This window comes from Puma concolor, chromosome A2, assembly GCF_028749965.1.
Source record: "Puma concolor isolate L17-30 chromosome A2, mPumCon1.1.hap2, whole genome shotgun sequence".
NCBI lineage: Eukaryota > Metazoa > Chordata > Mammalia > Carnivora > Felidae > Puma > Puma concolor.
Genome location: NC_141668.1, coordinates 172,217,004 through 172,233,396, shown reverse-complemented (window position 1 = coordinate 172,233,396; position 16,393 = coordinate 172,217,004). Strand labels below are relative to the sequence as shown.

Sequence of the window (16,393 nt, the reverse complement as noted above, 5' to 3'; positions counted from 1 at the left end):
GCAGGAGAGAAACAAGCAGAAGTTTAGTAACACATGTACTGAATGGGAGACAGTCGCGAAAACCGAGTAACACTCAGAAGTACGGAAGCCATCACCTTCAGAGAAAGCCAAAGATGACGCTGGGGGTGGGGAGCGTGTTATGGGAGGTGACCCGGAGCCGCACAGTAGACGGGGGCAAGGCTGCAGCACATTCAACTCCTCGCCTCCCCTCCTTACAGGTTTCTGAAGGGACACACCCTTACACAGGGACTTTGCCTTGTGAATGTAAATGTTTCTTGCAAAAGGGTAACTGCTGCTGGACTTTTCAGAGCATCTCAGGTATCTGCGGCTCTTAAATATCCAGTTGAAAACAATCAGGATGCACAGGAGGGACGCGGTGCCTCACCTGGCTGTGACCGGCACTCCCTGATGGCTCACGATGGCCGGCGTCTCCTCATGGGCTCGTTGTCCATTTGTAGGTCTTCTTTGGAGAAGCGTTGCATTCAGACCCTTCATCCATTTTTTTTTGATACTGATTTTTGAGAGAGAGAGAGAGACAGACAGAGTGTAAGCAGGGGAGGGGCAGAGAGAGGGGGGACAGAGGGTCTGAAGCAGACTCAGTGCTGATAGCATCAAGCCCAACGCAGGGCTCAAACCCATGAACCACGAGATCGTGACCTGAGCCTAAGTCAGATGCTCAACCACCTGAGCCACCCAGGCTCAGCACACCTGAGCACACCCCTATTTGTACTTGTTTTAAATTGAATTGTAAGTGTTCTTTATATTGGATGTGAGTCTCTTATCAGATCTATGATTTCCCAGTGTTTTCTCCCATACTGTGGGTTGATCTTTCACTTCCTTCTTGGTGTTCTTTGAAACACAAAGTTTTTAATTTTGATGAAATCCTATTTATCTATTTTCTTATTGTTGCTCAGGCGTTTCGTGTCACAAGTAAGAAACTACTGCCTAACCCAAGATCATGAACGATAGAGTACCTGTTTTGTTTTGTTTTGTTTTTTGAAATTATTTTGTCATTTAACAAGGTATTTGCTGTGGGGGCGCCCGGCTGGCTCAGTCAGAAGAGCATAGGGTCATGAGCTCAAGCCCCGTGTTAGGCGTGGAGATTACTTAAAAATAAAATCTTAAAAAAATAGGGGCACCTGGGTGGCTCAGTCTCAGTTAAGCCCCCGACTCTTGGTTTTGGCTCAGGTCATGATTTGTGAGTTCAAGCCCCACACCGGGCTCTGCACTGACAGCTCAGAGCCTGCTTGGGATTCTCTCTCTCCCTCTCTCTGCCCCTCCTCTGCTAGTGCTCTCTCTCTCTCGCTCTCTCACTCTCAAAATAAGTAAATGAATTTAAAAAGTTTTTAATAAATAATCTTAAAAAATTAAAAAAGTATTTGTTGTAAAGCATGGGGAACCTCAGGATGGGTTTTCCAGACAAAATACAGGACAGCCAGTTAGTGTGAATTTCAGATAAACAGCGAATGTTCTTGCACAGCCACGTCCATATGTTGCACGGGATACTTACATTTAGAAATTACTGGCTCTCCACCTGAAATCCACACTTAACTGCCATCCAGGTATTTTTATTTGCTAAATCTGGCAGCCCACCCCAGCCCAAGGCACACATCCCACCTGTTCACAGGGATCCCCACCGCCTCCCTTAACGCTTTGTTTCTTTTCCGTATTGTGGTAAGATGCACATAACATAAAGCGAGTATTTTAACCTCTACAGAGCACGCACTTATCTGTTCTGTCATCACACCGCGAGAGGCTGAGGAAACAGAGGCGGGGCCCAGCCCAGACCTCGCAGGCCCCGCCCCCGTTTCCTAGCAACGCAACCACGCCCCTAGCCCGTGGGGCGTGGCCGCCAGGGTCACGTGGCACCGCTGCAGGCGCCCGCTCGGGCCGACGCGTGCGTATGTGCGTCCGCGCGCATGCGCAGGGGGCGGCTGGCGTGCCGTGAGCGCCCCCGCCCCGCCCCGCCCCGCGACGTTTCCCTGCGCGCGCGCGCCCGGCCCCTCCCGGTTCTTATAGTGCCGCGGGCGGCGGTTGGTGGCGGGGACGGCACGGACGGGGGCGACATGGCGGTGCGGCAGCTCGTGGTCCTGGCGCTGGCGCTGCTGAGCGCCGAGGGCGGCTCGGGAGCAGGTGAGGGTCCTGCCCGGCGCGGGTGGAGGCTCAGCCGCGGCAGCGGGGGCCCGCCAGGCGGCCCTGCAGGTGGAGTCCCTAAACCCCGGCGGCCGGGGAACGCGAGGGGTCCGAGGGCTGGCCTGACCCCTAGGTGAGGGGACCTGGGATGGGGTCTGGAGGCGGAGCCCCGCCCTTCCGCCGTCCCCGCGTCCAGCGGCGGAGGCCCGGGCCGGAGTCCAGGAGCGGCCCCCTCTCAACCGGCGGGGTCCCCGCCCGCGGCGTGCCAGTGCCACCGCGGGGTGCATTGGCGCGGCCCCGGGATCCCGCGAGCCCTGGCAAGCCTGTGCGGCCTGGAGCGGTGGCCGCCTCCACAGGCCCTCACGTGGACGCTGGAACCAAGGACTGAGGAATGCCCGCCCCTGAAGCCGGTGGGCTGTCTGGCACAGGAAGGGATTGTCATTCTTCCCAGGATTTAGGTCCCATGTCTCGCTCTGGGTAGGCACCTGCCCCCTGGTGTTTGCCCAAACCCTGAAACCTCCGGCAGGAAGCCAGCACGCTCTGCTTCCTTTGGTTTTGTCTGATTCCAGGCCACAGAGTGAGGTGGCAGCTGGTCCACCCTCCTCCTTTAACAGGAGTGGAAACTGAGGCCCAGGGCTGGAGGGGACGTGTTCCAAGGTCACCGTGAGGTCGCTTTGGCAGCCCAGTTCTGGGCAGGATGTGTTGAGAGGGTGTTTTTAACGGAGTCCCAAACAGCACTTATTTCTGGGAGGTCTGCACCGTGTAGAGAACGCTCAGGGGAAAATGGATCAAAGCGAATTTTTCAGGGGAAAGCGGGACAGCCTCTCTTTTGCCTGATAGAAATTTTCTTCCTTGATCGAGACTTCCCGTTTTGTTCTGGGTTAAAGATTTATAGTGATGGGCATGTAGGGAACAAAGTGCAGAGAAGGGTCTGGGGAGGCAGGAGTGCAGGGTCACAGTGTCTGCTGGGGGTGGGGGGCAGGAGGAGCTGCCTCTTGTGGGAGCTTTACCCACTTACTCCTGACCCACTTCAGGAGCTCAATTGGCCTCTTTCCTCTTCCTTATGATCAGAATGGTTGTTCATTGAACGCCTCTGGGCAAGGGCCTTGGCGCCTGGCGTGGCCATGGCTCACTGCCCGCCAGCGGGTCCCTGGCCGCTGGAGCCCTTCAGGAATAGCTCTCCCTGGCGGGAGGTGGCCACGGACGGCCCCGGGGACGGCGGCGGGGGGGGGCGGGCGGTAAGGAAGTCTCTGCGTTTGCTCCTCCCGTCAGGGGGAAGCCCTGGGTTAGCGCCTTTTCACCTGTTTCCTGGGACCAGGCACCGGAGCTGTAGCTGGAAGCCCTGCGTCTCGCGTAGGGTGTGTGTGCTGGGGAGTCTGTCTAGGTGTGTCTGTGCCGTGTCTGAATCCACCTGGGACCTTTTTACTTTGTCACCTTTCCCGGGGACCCTCACAAATACCATGCGTCCCTTTTCTGCTGGGACGTGTGAATTAGTGACCGTGTTCACCCCTCGTGGCTGGATCAGCTAGCTCCCCAGAAACTTGTTTCAGGAGCTCTGCCAGGGGGACCCCTGCTCTCCCTGGGACTGTCCAGGGCCCCGCTGTCCTGGTGCACCAGGTTGGGAGGGCACACATGGGCACCAGGTTGCTAGCTGGGTCCTGCGGGCTGGTGATTTGGCCCGAGCCTCAGGTGAAGGGAGCAGGAGCGGCCTCCTGGCCAGATGGAGGGGAGGGGAGGGGAGGGTGGAGAGGCCCAGAACCCACGCCTGGCATCCCAGAAATGTTCTCTTGCTCCTCCTACCTGAGTAGAGCTGCTGAGTTGGGTGGGGAGGAGGGTGGGTGCCAGGAGCCTCAGTCTCATCCCGAGCTCGTGGGCTGTTTCCCATAAGGCCTGCCTGGCCCTGTGCCCTGCCCAGCAGCCTGAGGTCAGGGAGGAGGGGTGGCTGTTTTTAGATGAAGGTGACTTTACTTGAGAACGTGGGTCACAGTCACATGGCCAAAATGGGGGGGGGGGTCAAATGTTCTCCCTTGTTCCTCCTTCCTGTCCCTGTGGCCCTTAGGGTCCCTGTGAATTCCGCGGGTGCCCTCCCCCCTCAATCTGCTGGGCCAGGTGGGGCGTGTCTCAGTTCCCTGCTGTGTGCTACCCTCAGGTCAGGGCAGGGGTGTCAGCCTGTGGTTCCTCAGACAAGGGAGGAGGGAGGCAGGGTGGGGGAAGCTGTGCCCCGGCCCTCACTGCTCCCGCTGGTGGAAGTGGCCCTCAGGCCTGTGGCCTTTGGGAGACTTCTTTCTCTCCCAGGGAGGCAGGGCGCGGCTGGGTAAGATCGGACTGACCTTTCTAGCAGCCTCTGGGTGAGGGGACAAGGGCACAGACGAGTCTAGGAGGAGAGCATTCTCTGGCTTCACTTCCTGCCCTGACTCACCCTCCCGGCTCTGCACTGGCTGTTGGGTTTTGCAATCTTGGGAAATCTTGACTCCTGAGAAATGTGGGTTGCCGGGAGGTGATCCTTCTGAAGAGACAGCACAGCCACAGAGGGCTCAGGGCAGCCACAGAGCCCCAGCTTCACCCTTCTGCCTGCTTGGGATTGTGCCTGTTTTGAGTCCTGTGAATGGGCTTTGGGCCACCCCAGGGGCAGGCATGAAGGTCCACCTTGCCCCAGAGCAGTAGCCCGCGCCCTCCGATACGGAATTGAAGCCGTGAGTGTGTGCACACACGTGTCCCTGTGCGTGCTTTGGGTGTGTGTCTGCACACACGTGTATACGTCTGTACTCACGTGTAGTGTGTATGTGTCTGAACCCATGTGTCCACGCGTGCATACACGTGCTGTGTGTGTGTGCACGCCCGTGACCACCCCCGTGTGTGTGCACGCGTGCGTGTGTGTGTGGTGCTGTGTGCGTGTGCTGCATGTGTGTGCACGCGCCAAGGGTGGGTACTGCCTAGGGCAGCAGAGAGGAGCCTCCCTGTAGCTCCTGTCTGGCTGCTGCTGAGCTGTCTGCCCCTTCCCCTGCCCGTCTAGAGTCCTGGGACCTTGTGTCCTGCCCTCCACTGGCCTCAGGTCCTGCCTCTTCCACACAAAGAGGCCACCGCTCCCCAGACTGGAAGTGCCTGCCTGTGGCCAGTCTGTAGCAGGACAGGGGACGGGAGGATTCAGCGATCTCTCTCCAGTAAAGCTCGCCTGCTGCCCTTTGGGTCAGGTTAAATTTTCTTAATGACCGACCCGGTCTCTGGACGGGAGAGCCTGCTTCTTGTCGCTGCTTACTTCACACTGTGGCTTTTTAAATACAGTCTCACATTCCGGTTTTTCACCCAGTTTTGTGCTGTAGGCGTCTCCCTGCAGACTGGATGGAAAAGAAGCTTATTGCCAATAGCCCCGGGATGGATCTCTGTGCCCACATCATCTGGGCGTGGTCTTCTAGAAGGGACGCCTCTGGGGCATATGTCACCGGGGAGGCGAGCTGGGGACAATGTGTAATTCCAGGATGATGGCACCAGAGCGTCCCTGTGACACCTGCTCTGAGCCCCGGGATGGGGCTCTGACGTGCACAAGGATGGGTCTGCTGCTTCACCGATGCCCAGCGTCTGGTGTGGAGGGAAGTGGGGGGGGGGGCCCTCCTGGTTCATTCTCATAGCTCCATGCCCCTCACCTTCGACGCTGGGTCCCCTTGAGCGCCTGACAGTCTCTCTCCCTGAACTCTGGTCCCTGGAGGGCAGCCCTCCCTGGCTCAAGCCTCCTTGCCTCAGCAGGCTTCTTACCGTCTGGTTCTAAGTGATTTTTTTTTTTTTTTAATGTTTTTATTATTTATTTTTAAGACAGAGTGTGAGTGGGGGAGGGGCAGAGAGAGGAAGACACAGAATCGGAAGCAGGCTCCAGGCTCTGAGCTGTCAGCACAGAGCCCGACGCGGGGCTGGAACTCACGGACTGTGAGATCATGAGCCGAGCTGAAGTCGGACGCCTAACCGACTGAGCCACCCAGGCGCCCCTGGTTCTAAGTGATTTTCAATTCCTAAAGAGAACGTCTCAAGCCAGTGGGGAGGTTTGCCTAGTTGGAAATTGAACAGAAGGGCCAGGCCCTGGGAGTCCACCAGCAGTGCCTTGGTTGTCCCTACAGAGAGGCTTAGTGGCAAGTGGGGGTGCGCTCTTGACCTTCCTGAAGAAGGTGCCGTCCAGGACGGGGCAGCTGGAGCCAGCAGGCCCTGCCCCGGTGGGAGGTACCCACCTCGGATGGCCCTGCCTTGATGGGAGGAGGGGTGGGGGGTTCTGCAGGGGCCTCCAGGGAATGGCGGCTGGGACTGCTAGATTCACTTGTTTATTTATTTGTTTGTTTATTTTTGAGAGAGTATGTGAGCAGGGGAGGGGCAGAGGGAGAAGAACTTTTTTTTTTTTTTTTTTATGTTTATTTTGAGAGAGAGAAAATCCCAAGCAGGCTCTGCTCTGTCAGCACAGAGCCCGACATGGGGCTCGAACTCCTCTGTGCAAGTATGACCTCAGGCAAAATCAGAAGTCAGACGCTTACCTGACTGAATCACCCAGGTACCCCCAGTAGATTTATCTTTTTCTTTTCTTTCAATTTTTTTTTTCTTACTGTTTACTTATTCTGAGAGTGAGAGCATGAGCAGGGGAGGGGCAGAAAAAGGGAAAGAGAGAATCCCAAGTAGGCTCTGTGTTGTCAGCGCAGACTCCTGTGTGGTGTTTCATTTCTCCAACTGTGAGACCTGAGCTGAAATCAAAAGTCAAAGGCTTAACTGACTGAGCCACCCAGGCGCCCTTAGATTTATCTTTTTTTTTTTTTTTTTAAATTTTTTTTTTTTCAACGTTTATTTATTTTTGGGACAGAGAGAGACAGAGCATGAACGGGGGAGGGGCAGAGAGAGAGGGAGACACAGAATCGGAAACAGGCTCCAGGCTCTGAGCCATCAGCCCAGAGCCTGACGCGGGGCTCGAACTCACGGACCGCGAGATCGTGACCTGGCTGAAGTCGGACGCCCAACCGACTGCGCCACCCAGGCGCCCCTATCTTTTTTTTTTTTTTAACATTTTTTTTTTTTTTTAATATTTACTCATTATTGAGAGACAGACACAGGATGTGAGCAGGGCAGGGGTAGAGAGAGAGGGAGACACAGAATCTGAAGCAAGTTCCAGGCTCCAGGCTGTCAGCACAGAGCCCGACGCGGGGTTCGAACTCCTGAACCGTGAGATCGTGACCTGAGTCAAAGTCAGTCGCCCAACCGATGGAGCCACCCAGGTACCCCAGATTTATCTTTTAAAAGAGGAATTTTGGAGGTGCCTGGGGGGGCTCAGTCAGGTAAGAGTCCGATTCTTGGTTTCAGCTCAGGTCATGATCTCGCGGTGTATGAGTTCAAGCCCCGCATCAGGCTCCGTGCTGACAGTGTGGAGCCTGCTTGGGATATATTCTCTCTCTCTCTCTCTCTCTCTCTCTCTCTCTCTCTCTCTGCCCCTCCGCCCCTCCCCCACTCACTCTGTCTCTCTCTCAAAAATAAATAAATAAAACTTAAAAAAAAATTAGAAAATAAAAAAAAGAGTCCAACTTCAGCTCAGGTCATGATCTCACAGCTCGAACATGAGTTCGAGCCCCGCGTCGGGCTCTGCGCTGACAGCTCGGAGCCTGGATCCTGCTTCTCATTCTGTGTCTCCCTCTCTCTCTGCCCCTCCCCCACTCACAGTCTGTCTGTCTTTCTCAAAAATAAATAAACATTAAAAAAAACTTTTTTACTACAAAAGGAATTTCAGGTCTGTGCTGGGCTGGACCCAGCAGTCCATGTCTTGGCCAGGTTCTGGGGCCCAGGGTGGTTATTGGCTTTTGTTTCCAACACCTGAGGCCCAGCTGGTTAGAATGTTTCCCGACAGAACCTTCATCAAGCCCTCTTCTCTGCAGCAGTAGCTCTGCAGACCCCAGGCTCCTTTAACTCCACAGAAGGTGTCCTTCCAGAAGGAGCCAGGTGTGATTCAGGACTCCTCTCCTCTGGGCCGGGTCAGGACAGTGTGGATGGCCTGGGGTGTCCGGGCCATTGCACGCTTGCCACAGGGACAGGTGGGCAGGTGGTTCAGGGTCCTGGGTTTGGGTCCTTTCTTTCCCTTACCTTTTGCCAATGTTCTCTCCTGTGGCCACCTAGGGAGTGGGATCTGGACATCTGTAGATGATGCTGGCTCCAAAACACGCCTTACCTGTGCCTTGAACCACAGCACCACTGAGATCGTCGGCCACCGCTGGGTGAAGGCGGGCAAGGTGCTGAAGGAAGACGCGCTGCCCGACCTGAAGACAGAGTATGAGTGAGTGGGGCCTGCCTCAGGGCCCGCAAACACACCGGGCCCCATCTCAGCCTGCAGGCGTCACCCCCAGGCCCCTTCCTGCCCCTGCTCCCACACCGTGTTGCTGCTCACGGCCTCTCTGGTCAATCAGAACTGGGGTTGTAGTCGGCGGGCCTGCTTTGGACAGACGTTAGACACAAGCTCTGCTCAGATCCCTCAGTGTGAGAAGCCCAGGCTTTTGGGGTCTGAGATGGCCAAGGCCTGGCATCCAGCGAGGGTCCCCTGGCTGCTGAATGTAAGGCTGGACTCCAAGACCCTTCCCTTCTTTCTCCGGGGTGCCGGCTGAGGAGGGCAGGCAGACCTGGGGTCTCCCAGCCCGGAATCCCCAAGCACCTGGCTCCCTGAGGTCTTGGGGCCTCTGTGCCACCCTGCTCTGAAGCCTGCTCTTAGTCGATGCCTGAGCCAGCTCCAGAACCAGAGTCTGGTTTCAGGGGTGACTGGGCACAGGGGCTCATCGATGCAGGCACCGGGTCAGTCAGTTGGGGGGACCGGTTCCATCTGCCACCCATGCCTCCTCGTCTCTCTCTGATGGGAAGTGGGCAGCCTGTGCCCTCGTGCCCTGCAGGGACTCCCAAGTGTGGCCTTGCTCTGGCCCCCGGTGGGAGTCCCCTGCTGCTCGCAGAGGTTTGAACTTCACCGAGGACAGGATGGCATTGCTGCGCGTCTGTTTGCAGGGTGGACCTGGATGACCGCTCTGGTGAGTACTGGTGCGTCTTCCTCCCAGAGCAAGCAGGCAAGACCAGCATCGAGGTGAAGGGTGAGCTCTGGGGGCCCTCGGGGGCATCTGGGGCGGGGGCCAGAAGGACCCCCAGAGAGGTACAGCTCCTCCTCCAGGGTCATGGGCTCAGGCTCCTGCCTTGCTCGGTTACCCCTGTAGGGCTCCCCAACATCAAGGCCGTGAAGAAGTCCGAGCACGCCACCGAGAGGGAGTCGGTCGTGCTAGGCTGCAAGTCTGACTCCTTCCCCCCGGTCAGCGACTGGGTGTGGTACAAGATGGAAAGCTCTGGTGACCAGGTGAGGCCCACGCCTGCCGGGGGAAGAGCTGGCCTCCGCCCCGGCCCCGGCCCCTACAAAGTCCGCCCACCCCCAGGTCATCAGCAACAGCTCCCAGAACAAATTCTTCGTGGTGTCCTCGGAGACGAAGACGGAGCTGCACATCTTGAGCCTGGACCTGGAGACGGACCCCGGCAGGTACGCCTGCAACGGCACCAACTCGGAGGGCACCAGCCAGGCTGTTGTCACGCTGCGCGTGCGAAACCGCTTTGCCGCCCTCTGGCCGTTCCTGGGCATCGTGGCCGAGGTGCTGGTGCTGGTCACTGTGATCTTCATCTATGAGAAGCGACGGAAGCCGGACGAGGTCCTGGACGGTGAGCCCAAAGGCCCTTTGCTCGCCGTGCAGGGGGGGTGGGGGGTGGGGGCAGGCCACTGTCCGGGAGTGCGGGACAGAGGAGGGCGCTGTGGGGTCAAACGGGTCCCCGGCTGGAGGTCTGCTCGCCTGTTGCCTGGTCTGCCCCGCTGTCCTCCCTCACTCGGCTGCAGGTGGGTGACCTCCGAGGGGAGTGGCTGTCCTCTTGGCTGCTCTGCCCCCGCCCATGGCGGCTGCTGAGGGCCCAAGGGTTGTAGGCACCGAGCATGCTCTTGACTTTGCACGTGACAGAGCTCAGGAAACCTGAGCTTGGCCCCTGCCTGGCTCCTGCGGGCTGAGTTCGTGGGGAGCGGGCAGGGCTCCCAGGCACCCCCTTGGGCCATGACCCCAGACAGCTCATTTTGAGGATGCGTGTGCCGGCAGCCGGGCCGGTTGCCTGCACTTATCAGTCAGGGAAACTGAGGGCAGGGCCCAGCAGGACCGGTGCCAGCCCACGAGGGGCTTTGTCCCGGGACACTTACTGATGGCCTGTCCTCTCTCTGCATGTGGCCGCGCGTCTGCACAGATGAGGACACCGGCTCCGCTCCTCTGTAAGTCGTGGCCTTGCTGGGCTAGCAGGCAGGCAGCGTTCCCCGGGCAGAGCCTGGAGGGGCTGCTGGCCTGGATAGCCTGCACCCTGCACGTGGTGGGTGGGAGCAGGGACAGCGTCGTGTCTTCCCGAGCGTCCGTCAGCCCTCTGTCCCTCCCCAGGAAGAGCAGCGGGCACATCAACGACAAAGGCAAGAACGTTCGCCAGAGGAACGCCAACTGAGGTGAGGAGGGGCGGGGGGGAGGGGAGGGAGGACTACCCCTCCCCACCCGCCCCTCCTCACCCCCCCAGCTTCGGGCCGCTGTCTGAGCGTCTGTCCTGCCCCCACACAGGCCTCCAGCCTCTGTCCGGAGCAGCTCAGTGTCTGCTGTTCGCAGAGTCCACGTTCTTTCCTCTTAAAGGAGACCCGCCCCACGAAAGCAGACCACAGTGTGGGTCAGCTCACATTTCTTTCCTTTTTAAAACTAAACTAGGGTTTTCTACATGTAGAATTCCATTCTTTAGGAGTTTTGGTTTTCCTTTTTAAATATTTTGTGAGCGCCTTGAGGAAGCCATGAGCTTCCTGTGAGATTACTGGTGCCCTCTGCCCATCCCCTCGCTGCCCACTTGTCCCCTCGCTGTCCTCCCCCCCCCCCCCACACACACGCAGACACCTGTCCCTCCCGTCCCCCCAGCCCAACCCCTCGGCATCCCACCCCATCTTGGGGGTCATGAAGGGCAGACTGGCCTTCTTGTGGGGCTCTACCTCCTGAGGCTGCTGGGCCTCGTTGGGGCCCTTTGCAGAAAGTCACGGGTTGTGCGGTGGGAGCATATCGTGCCTGCCTGTCTGTCTGAGGTCTGTGCTGCCGGGTCGCCTCCAGTCTGTGTTGTGTGTGGGGACAGCTCGAGGCAGGCGGGGCCCCCGACATCCCCGCCTGGCTGTGGAGGAGTGGTGTGGTGGCCATCCCGCCAGAGCTGCGTCCTGACCTGCCCGCCACCTGCCTGCTCACCAATAAAGGCTGACCCGTGTCCGTCTTTCCAGGCTCCTGTGTGCGCCGGCCCAGGGTCTCAGCAGGAGAACCAGGGCAGGGGGGGGGGGGGGCAGAGGGGCCGGGCCTGTGGCAGGTCTGGGAATGGGGGGGGCTCACCAGCTGGTTCCCTCCACACAGCAGCCCTTCCCTCTGAGTTTGTTTCTTGCCGTCAAAGAGGACCGGACAGGGGCACCTGGGAATCCTTCCCGTGGGCCCCCCAGGACAGAACAGACAACCCCCACCCACAGCTGCCTGGCACCCACCTGCCCTGGGCAGGAAGCTCCCTGTGGTTTGAGTGGGAGGTGAGGGGGTGGGGGGTGGGGCAGGCCCTCCTGATGGATCCCGGCAGGTGTCCGTAGTGGAGCCAGCCCCTTGCGACTTTGTCCAGCTGAAGGGGGGCCACTGAGGCCTAGAAAGCCCCGAAGGGCAGTGCTGTGGTAGGGAGGTGGCCCTTCTGAGCCGGCCCCCAGGAGAAAGGGAGTCCCTGTTTGCACAGCCCAGCCTGACAACTGCAACAAACATGGGTGGGGCTGAGGGTCTGGGGAACACTCCATGGGAGCAGATCACAGGAGGTAGGGCCTCATGAGCTTCGTCCTCGCCAAACCTGGGGGCTCTGGCCCGTGCCATCTAGGCCTCCTGCTTGGTACAGAGGAGGAGTGACCCCGCAGCCACTCCTAGGGAGTGTGGTCATCCCATACCTCCCCTCTGGGGTCAGGAGGAACCAGAGGCCAAGGAGCCCTGAGCCAGCTATTCCCAAGTCTCCGTAGCAGCCAGAAATTGGGGCTTGCATGTGAAATTCTTAATTTTCAATGTGGGCAAAAACTCCAGCGTAATGACGCCCGCGAGGTCAAGCCTGGCCCGCGAACTGCCAGTTTGAGACTCCAGGCTCTGAAATGGAGCTGACCGGGGTGCCCCCACCCCCGCTGAGCTCTGGCGGCCACACTGTCAGCTGCAAGTATTCCCTGGGCTCCTGTGGGCAGAACGGGTGTCCGTGATACAGCCCCCTCCCACCCCCAGGTCACCGGGAAGAGCTGAACCCGCTGGGCTGGGGGAGCTGCGGACCCGGCCTTCCCCCTGGCCGTCACCAGAGGGCGCTACGCACTTGCCATGGAGCAGGCTCTAGGGGCCAGCGGAGCCCCTCCTCTACAGAGGGGAGGGCTCTTGGGGCTGCACCAGCCTGGCCCTGGACACAGCTGGCCCAACCTCCCTGCACCCTGGGGTTCCTTGGGGGCACCCACCACTCACACTTTGTGGAGATCACGAAGCAACACTGGCTGGGCACCCGTGTCGTGGCTGGGCTGTGGCGGGGGAGGAGGTGATGACGAGCTGGCCCCTCGCTGGGGAAGCTGCCGGGGCTCAGGTGCAGCCTCCCTCGTCGCCCGAAGTCAGAAGGCACACGTGCGCACTGGGTTGCTGGGGCTCTGTGTCCCCTGGGAGGCCAGGGCCCTGTCCGTCTGCTTCCTGCTGCGCTCTGCACTGGGTCCAGACGGGACGTACGGGAGCTTCTGGCCGGCAGAGCCTGGAGCGTGGGGGGTGCTGTGGCGAGGCGAGCGAGGCTCGGCCTCCTTAGCAGCCCTCTCTGGTCCTCCTAGCCCAAAAGACCCTCCCCTCACAGATGCCCCTCACGTGGACGCGTAATTAGCCAAATTGGGACCACTCACAAGCAGCTTTGTAAGCTTTCTTTGTAAGTATTTAAGTATTCATCCCTCCATCTGTAAGCATTTAATGAGCACGGCGGTGTGCGCTCTGTGCCGCTGGGGGGCGTTCTTGTTAACAGCCTGCTGGAGCCTGCCTCAGTTTCCCCAGAGTGGGGTGAAGAAGTGACAGCAGCCAAGTCTCAAGAGTCCATGGGTTCATATTTGGCAAGTGCTAGGAGGCCCAGGAACCGGTGTCTCGGGGTCCCAATCTGGGAGGGCAGAAGGGCAGAGGGCTGGGGTGTCCATTAGACGAAACGGCACGTTGCCGGTGCTCTTTGGAAGTACCCCACGGGCATCTCTGGGCCCACAGAGGGGGCTGTGCATCCTCTCCTTGGGACACCCCACCCAGAGCACCCCAAGGTGCGGGCACCCCAAGGTCTCACACCGGTTGGCAGCAAGGGAGGGATTGGGGGTCTTGCCCAGCAGCAGAAGACAGAGCTGGAACGAAGTAGGACAGAGGTGCTGGGGGTCATCAGGTTTGGCTGTCCCGCCCCATCCACCGGGGAGAGTGATCTCTGTGAGGAAAGGAAAACCCTGCTGAATCCTAGGTTAGCAGAACTGAGGACATCCTCACTGCAGACACCATGAAGCTGAGGTCACTTGCCACTCTGGGCGGGACCCCCAGAGCACAATGGTGTTTGCGTGTGTGGCTCTAAGACCTGGGGCACGTCACCCTCTCTTTCCTAAGCCAACCGTCCTGCCACCCATGTCTGATCAGACATCTCAGTATTCTTTGAGTCCGGCAGCCCCTGAGGCTTAAACTCCGGGACAGTCACTGGTCTGGGGCCTGCCAAAGCCCTGGCCTCGTTTTGTCTTCTTGTTCTTAATTATATTTTTCACTCAGAGGGAGGGTGCCCAGACTGTCTGGGCTTCAGGGCCTCCAGCCTGGACTTGCCCCAGCTAGAGAGGGAGCAGGCTTCTGAGTGGAGGTCCGAAGGTGCCCCCAGAGCCCGTGCCGGAGGTAGCACCGAAGGAGGGACGGTGCCAGGGGCTCAGCGCAGCAGAGGCACTGTCTGTAGAGTCCAGGAATGGTGAGGAAGGATGGGGGGCTAACTGGATGGTGCAGAGGGATTGGGGTTTCCTTCTAAAGGCACTGGGGAGTCCAGAGCAGATTTAGGCAACAGACCTGCCTCACCCACTGCTGTCTCAGCGTCCTCATCATCTTCACCCACCCCCTGGGTCCTTGATATCCTTTCTTCTCCCACAAGCCAGGCACCATCCTGCCTCAGGGCTTTTTTGCACAGGCCTTGCCACCTTTCAGACACTCTTCCCGCAGATGTCCACATGATACCAGCCCTCTCTTCCTTCTGGTTTTCCCTCAGGGAAGCCTCTGGACATCGCCGCCCCCCCCCCCCCCCCCGCCCCCGGCACCTTTTTCCTCCCTTTCCTGGCCTGAGTTGTGTGGCACTGGCCACCTTCTAATTATCTATGAAACGTAATGTTTACTGTGTTGACTGTCCCCTCTGCTTAACTACTGTTGGCCTGTGAGAATCAGTTCTGAATTCCAGCCCCTGATCAAGTGCTTAATGAAGATTTGTTGAATCAACGAATTGAATGAATGCAAAGAACACTCTGTCCTGGGCAGGTGGTGACAGGGTTGGGAGACGCACGCTGGTAGCCATCTGGCCCAGGGTGGAGTCTGTGGGAGGAAGGGGAGTTGTTGGGACCTGTGGACAGGGCCCCCAAGGCTCAGGAGGGGCCGGGACACCCCCCCCCCCCCCCGAGGCGACTCCCAGGTCCAGGCCTGCCTCTCCCACCCCCAGGCCTGGTGGGTCCTCAGGCTGGGCCACAGTCCGCCTCCCTCCCGCTCTCAGCCACAAGCCCTGGGGCTCTGGCGGCCTGCCCAGACTGACATGCTCCCAGGGTGAGCATAAAAGATCCCCCTTCAACTGGAGCACACATCTGCCCGGGGCGGGCCGCAGCCTGGCACTGCCAACCCTACTGCCCATCTTCTCGCCACCACCTCAGGACAGAGAGCAGCCCTGCCCGCCCACCCGCCTGGCCGTAGGTCTGGCCACAGGCAAGGTGGCAGTGACCCCAGGGAGGCCAGGCCTGCCTCATGGAAGCACCGGGGTCCCCGGGGCTCGAGGCAGCCTGGTGGGGGCTCAAGATGGCCCGGCTCAGTCCCTCTCTCAAATCACCAGTGAGCACCCACCATGTTCAGGGACAGTTACATCTCTGCTCTCATGGACCCAACATCCCAGCAGGTGGATGTGCCCACGGAACAGTGCTATGAAGGCTGGAGGCTCCCGGAGGCCAGGACGTGCCTTCTCCTTTCTGTCTCCCTCCATCACCTGCCTCTCAGGACGCCTCTCCCCCACTCTGGTTGAGCCCAGCTAGGGACGAGGGCCTAGGGGCTAGGGACCAGGGGCTAGGGCCTGTGCTCCCATGTCACTTAACACCAAGTAAGTCCCCAACCAGGCTCCTGGTCGCGGCACAGAGCCTCAGGTGTCCCCCCAGAGGTGGGGGCTGGGCCTAAGAGGCAGAGAAATGGGGCAGTCGGGTGGGACTCCCATGTGGGCATCAGTGGGAAGTGGGCAGGGACTCTGAGTTCCCCTCTATGATCCTGGGACCCACCAGCCTTACAGGAGATCCCAGCCCTCCATTGGATTTTAGGGGGTAGGTGCCAACACCAATGGGTGGCTCTTCCTGTTGGCCACAGTTTTCTTCACACGCAGGAGGCGAGAAAGACCTGGAGACTGGCCGCATGGACCCCATTTTGCCCTTCCGCACACAACACACTCCCACGGGTCTTTCCAGGGCCCTCGAATTACAAAGCCAAGGCCCTTCTGGCCTTTAAAAACATCCTTCTTATTACGGAAATTCTCACTTACAGAAAGGAAGGAGGCTGGCACGGGGGCGGTCTCGCTTCCCTGCGCCTGGCTGTGGCCTCCAGGCGGGTGAACCCTGCGCGCGGGGAAGATCCCTTGCGAAGGTGGAGCGCGGCGGAGGCTCTGGTCCCCGGGGCTGGGCTCAGTGACCTTGGACGTGTCCTTCCGCCTCGCGGGCCTCAGTTTCCCTTTCTGGAACGAGGCCTGAGCAGGTCTCCAAGGCCTCAGGCCGCGTGCCCTTGGGCGGTCACCGACCACGCGGCCTCAGTTTCCCTGGCGCGGGGGTCTGGGCGCCGCGCGCCGGGAGGGGGCGCGGGCAGAGGCGGGGCCCCCAACCCGCCCCTGCCCCTGCCCCTCCCCGGGGCCCCGCCCCCGCGGCCCCGCCCCAGCCCAGGCCCCGCCTCCCCCCCTCCCTCGGGCTCGGGCCGGCGGCGGCGGCGGC

The 16,393-nt window shown here is 59.6% G+C and overlaps 1 protein-coding gene and 1 long non-coding RNA gene across 3 annotated transcripts; one reads left to right on the top strand and one right to left on the bottom strand.

Annotated features, from left to right (window-relative positions):
* Positions 1–1,983: 1,983 nt before the first annotated feature.
* On the top strand, positions 1,984–11,427 carry BSG (basigin (Ok blood group)). 2 transcript variants are annotated; one of them, XM_086699789.1, is made up of 8 exons: positions 1,984–2,133; positions 8,263–8,419; positions 9,133–9,215; positions 9,336–9,472; positions 9,549–9,825; positions 10,390–10,414; positions 10,575–10,636; positions 10,746–11,427. In XM_086699789.1, the coding sequence occupies exons 1-7, from the start codon at positions 2,067–2,069 to the stop codon at positions 10,633–10,635; spliced, it is 807 nt and encodes a 268-aa protein (XP_086555915.1). In that variant the 5' UTR covers positions 1,984–2,066; the 3' UTR covers position 10,636; positions 10,746–11,427. The 2 variants fall into 2 exon arrangements, with proteins under 2 accessions (XP_086555915.1, XP_086555914.1); XM_086699788.1 differs by having other exon boundaries at positions 2,028–2,202.
* A 1,660-nt stretch (positions 11,428–13,087) lies between these two features.
* LOC147583960 (uncharacterized) lies at positions 13,088–16,259 on the bottom strand. The gene is made up of 2 exons (XR_015248625.1): positions 15,955–16,259; positions 13,088–13,635 (listed from the first exon to the last, which is right to left on the bottom strand). It is a non-coding gene; the product is annotated as an uncharacterized LOC147583960 (long non-coding RNA).
* Positions 16,260–16,393: the final 134 nt, after the last annotated feature.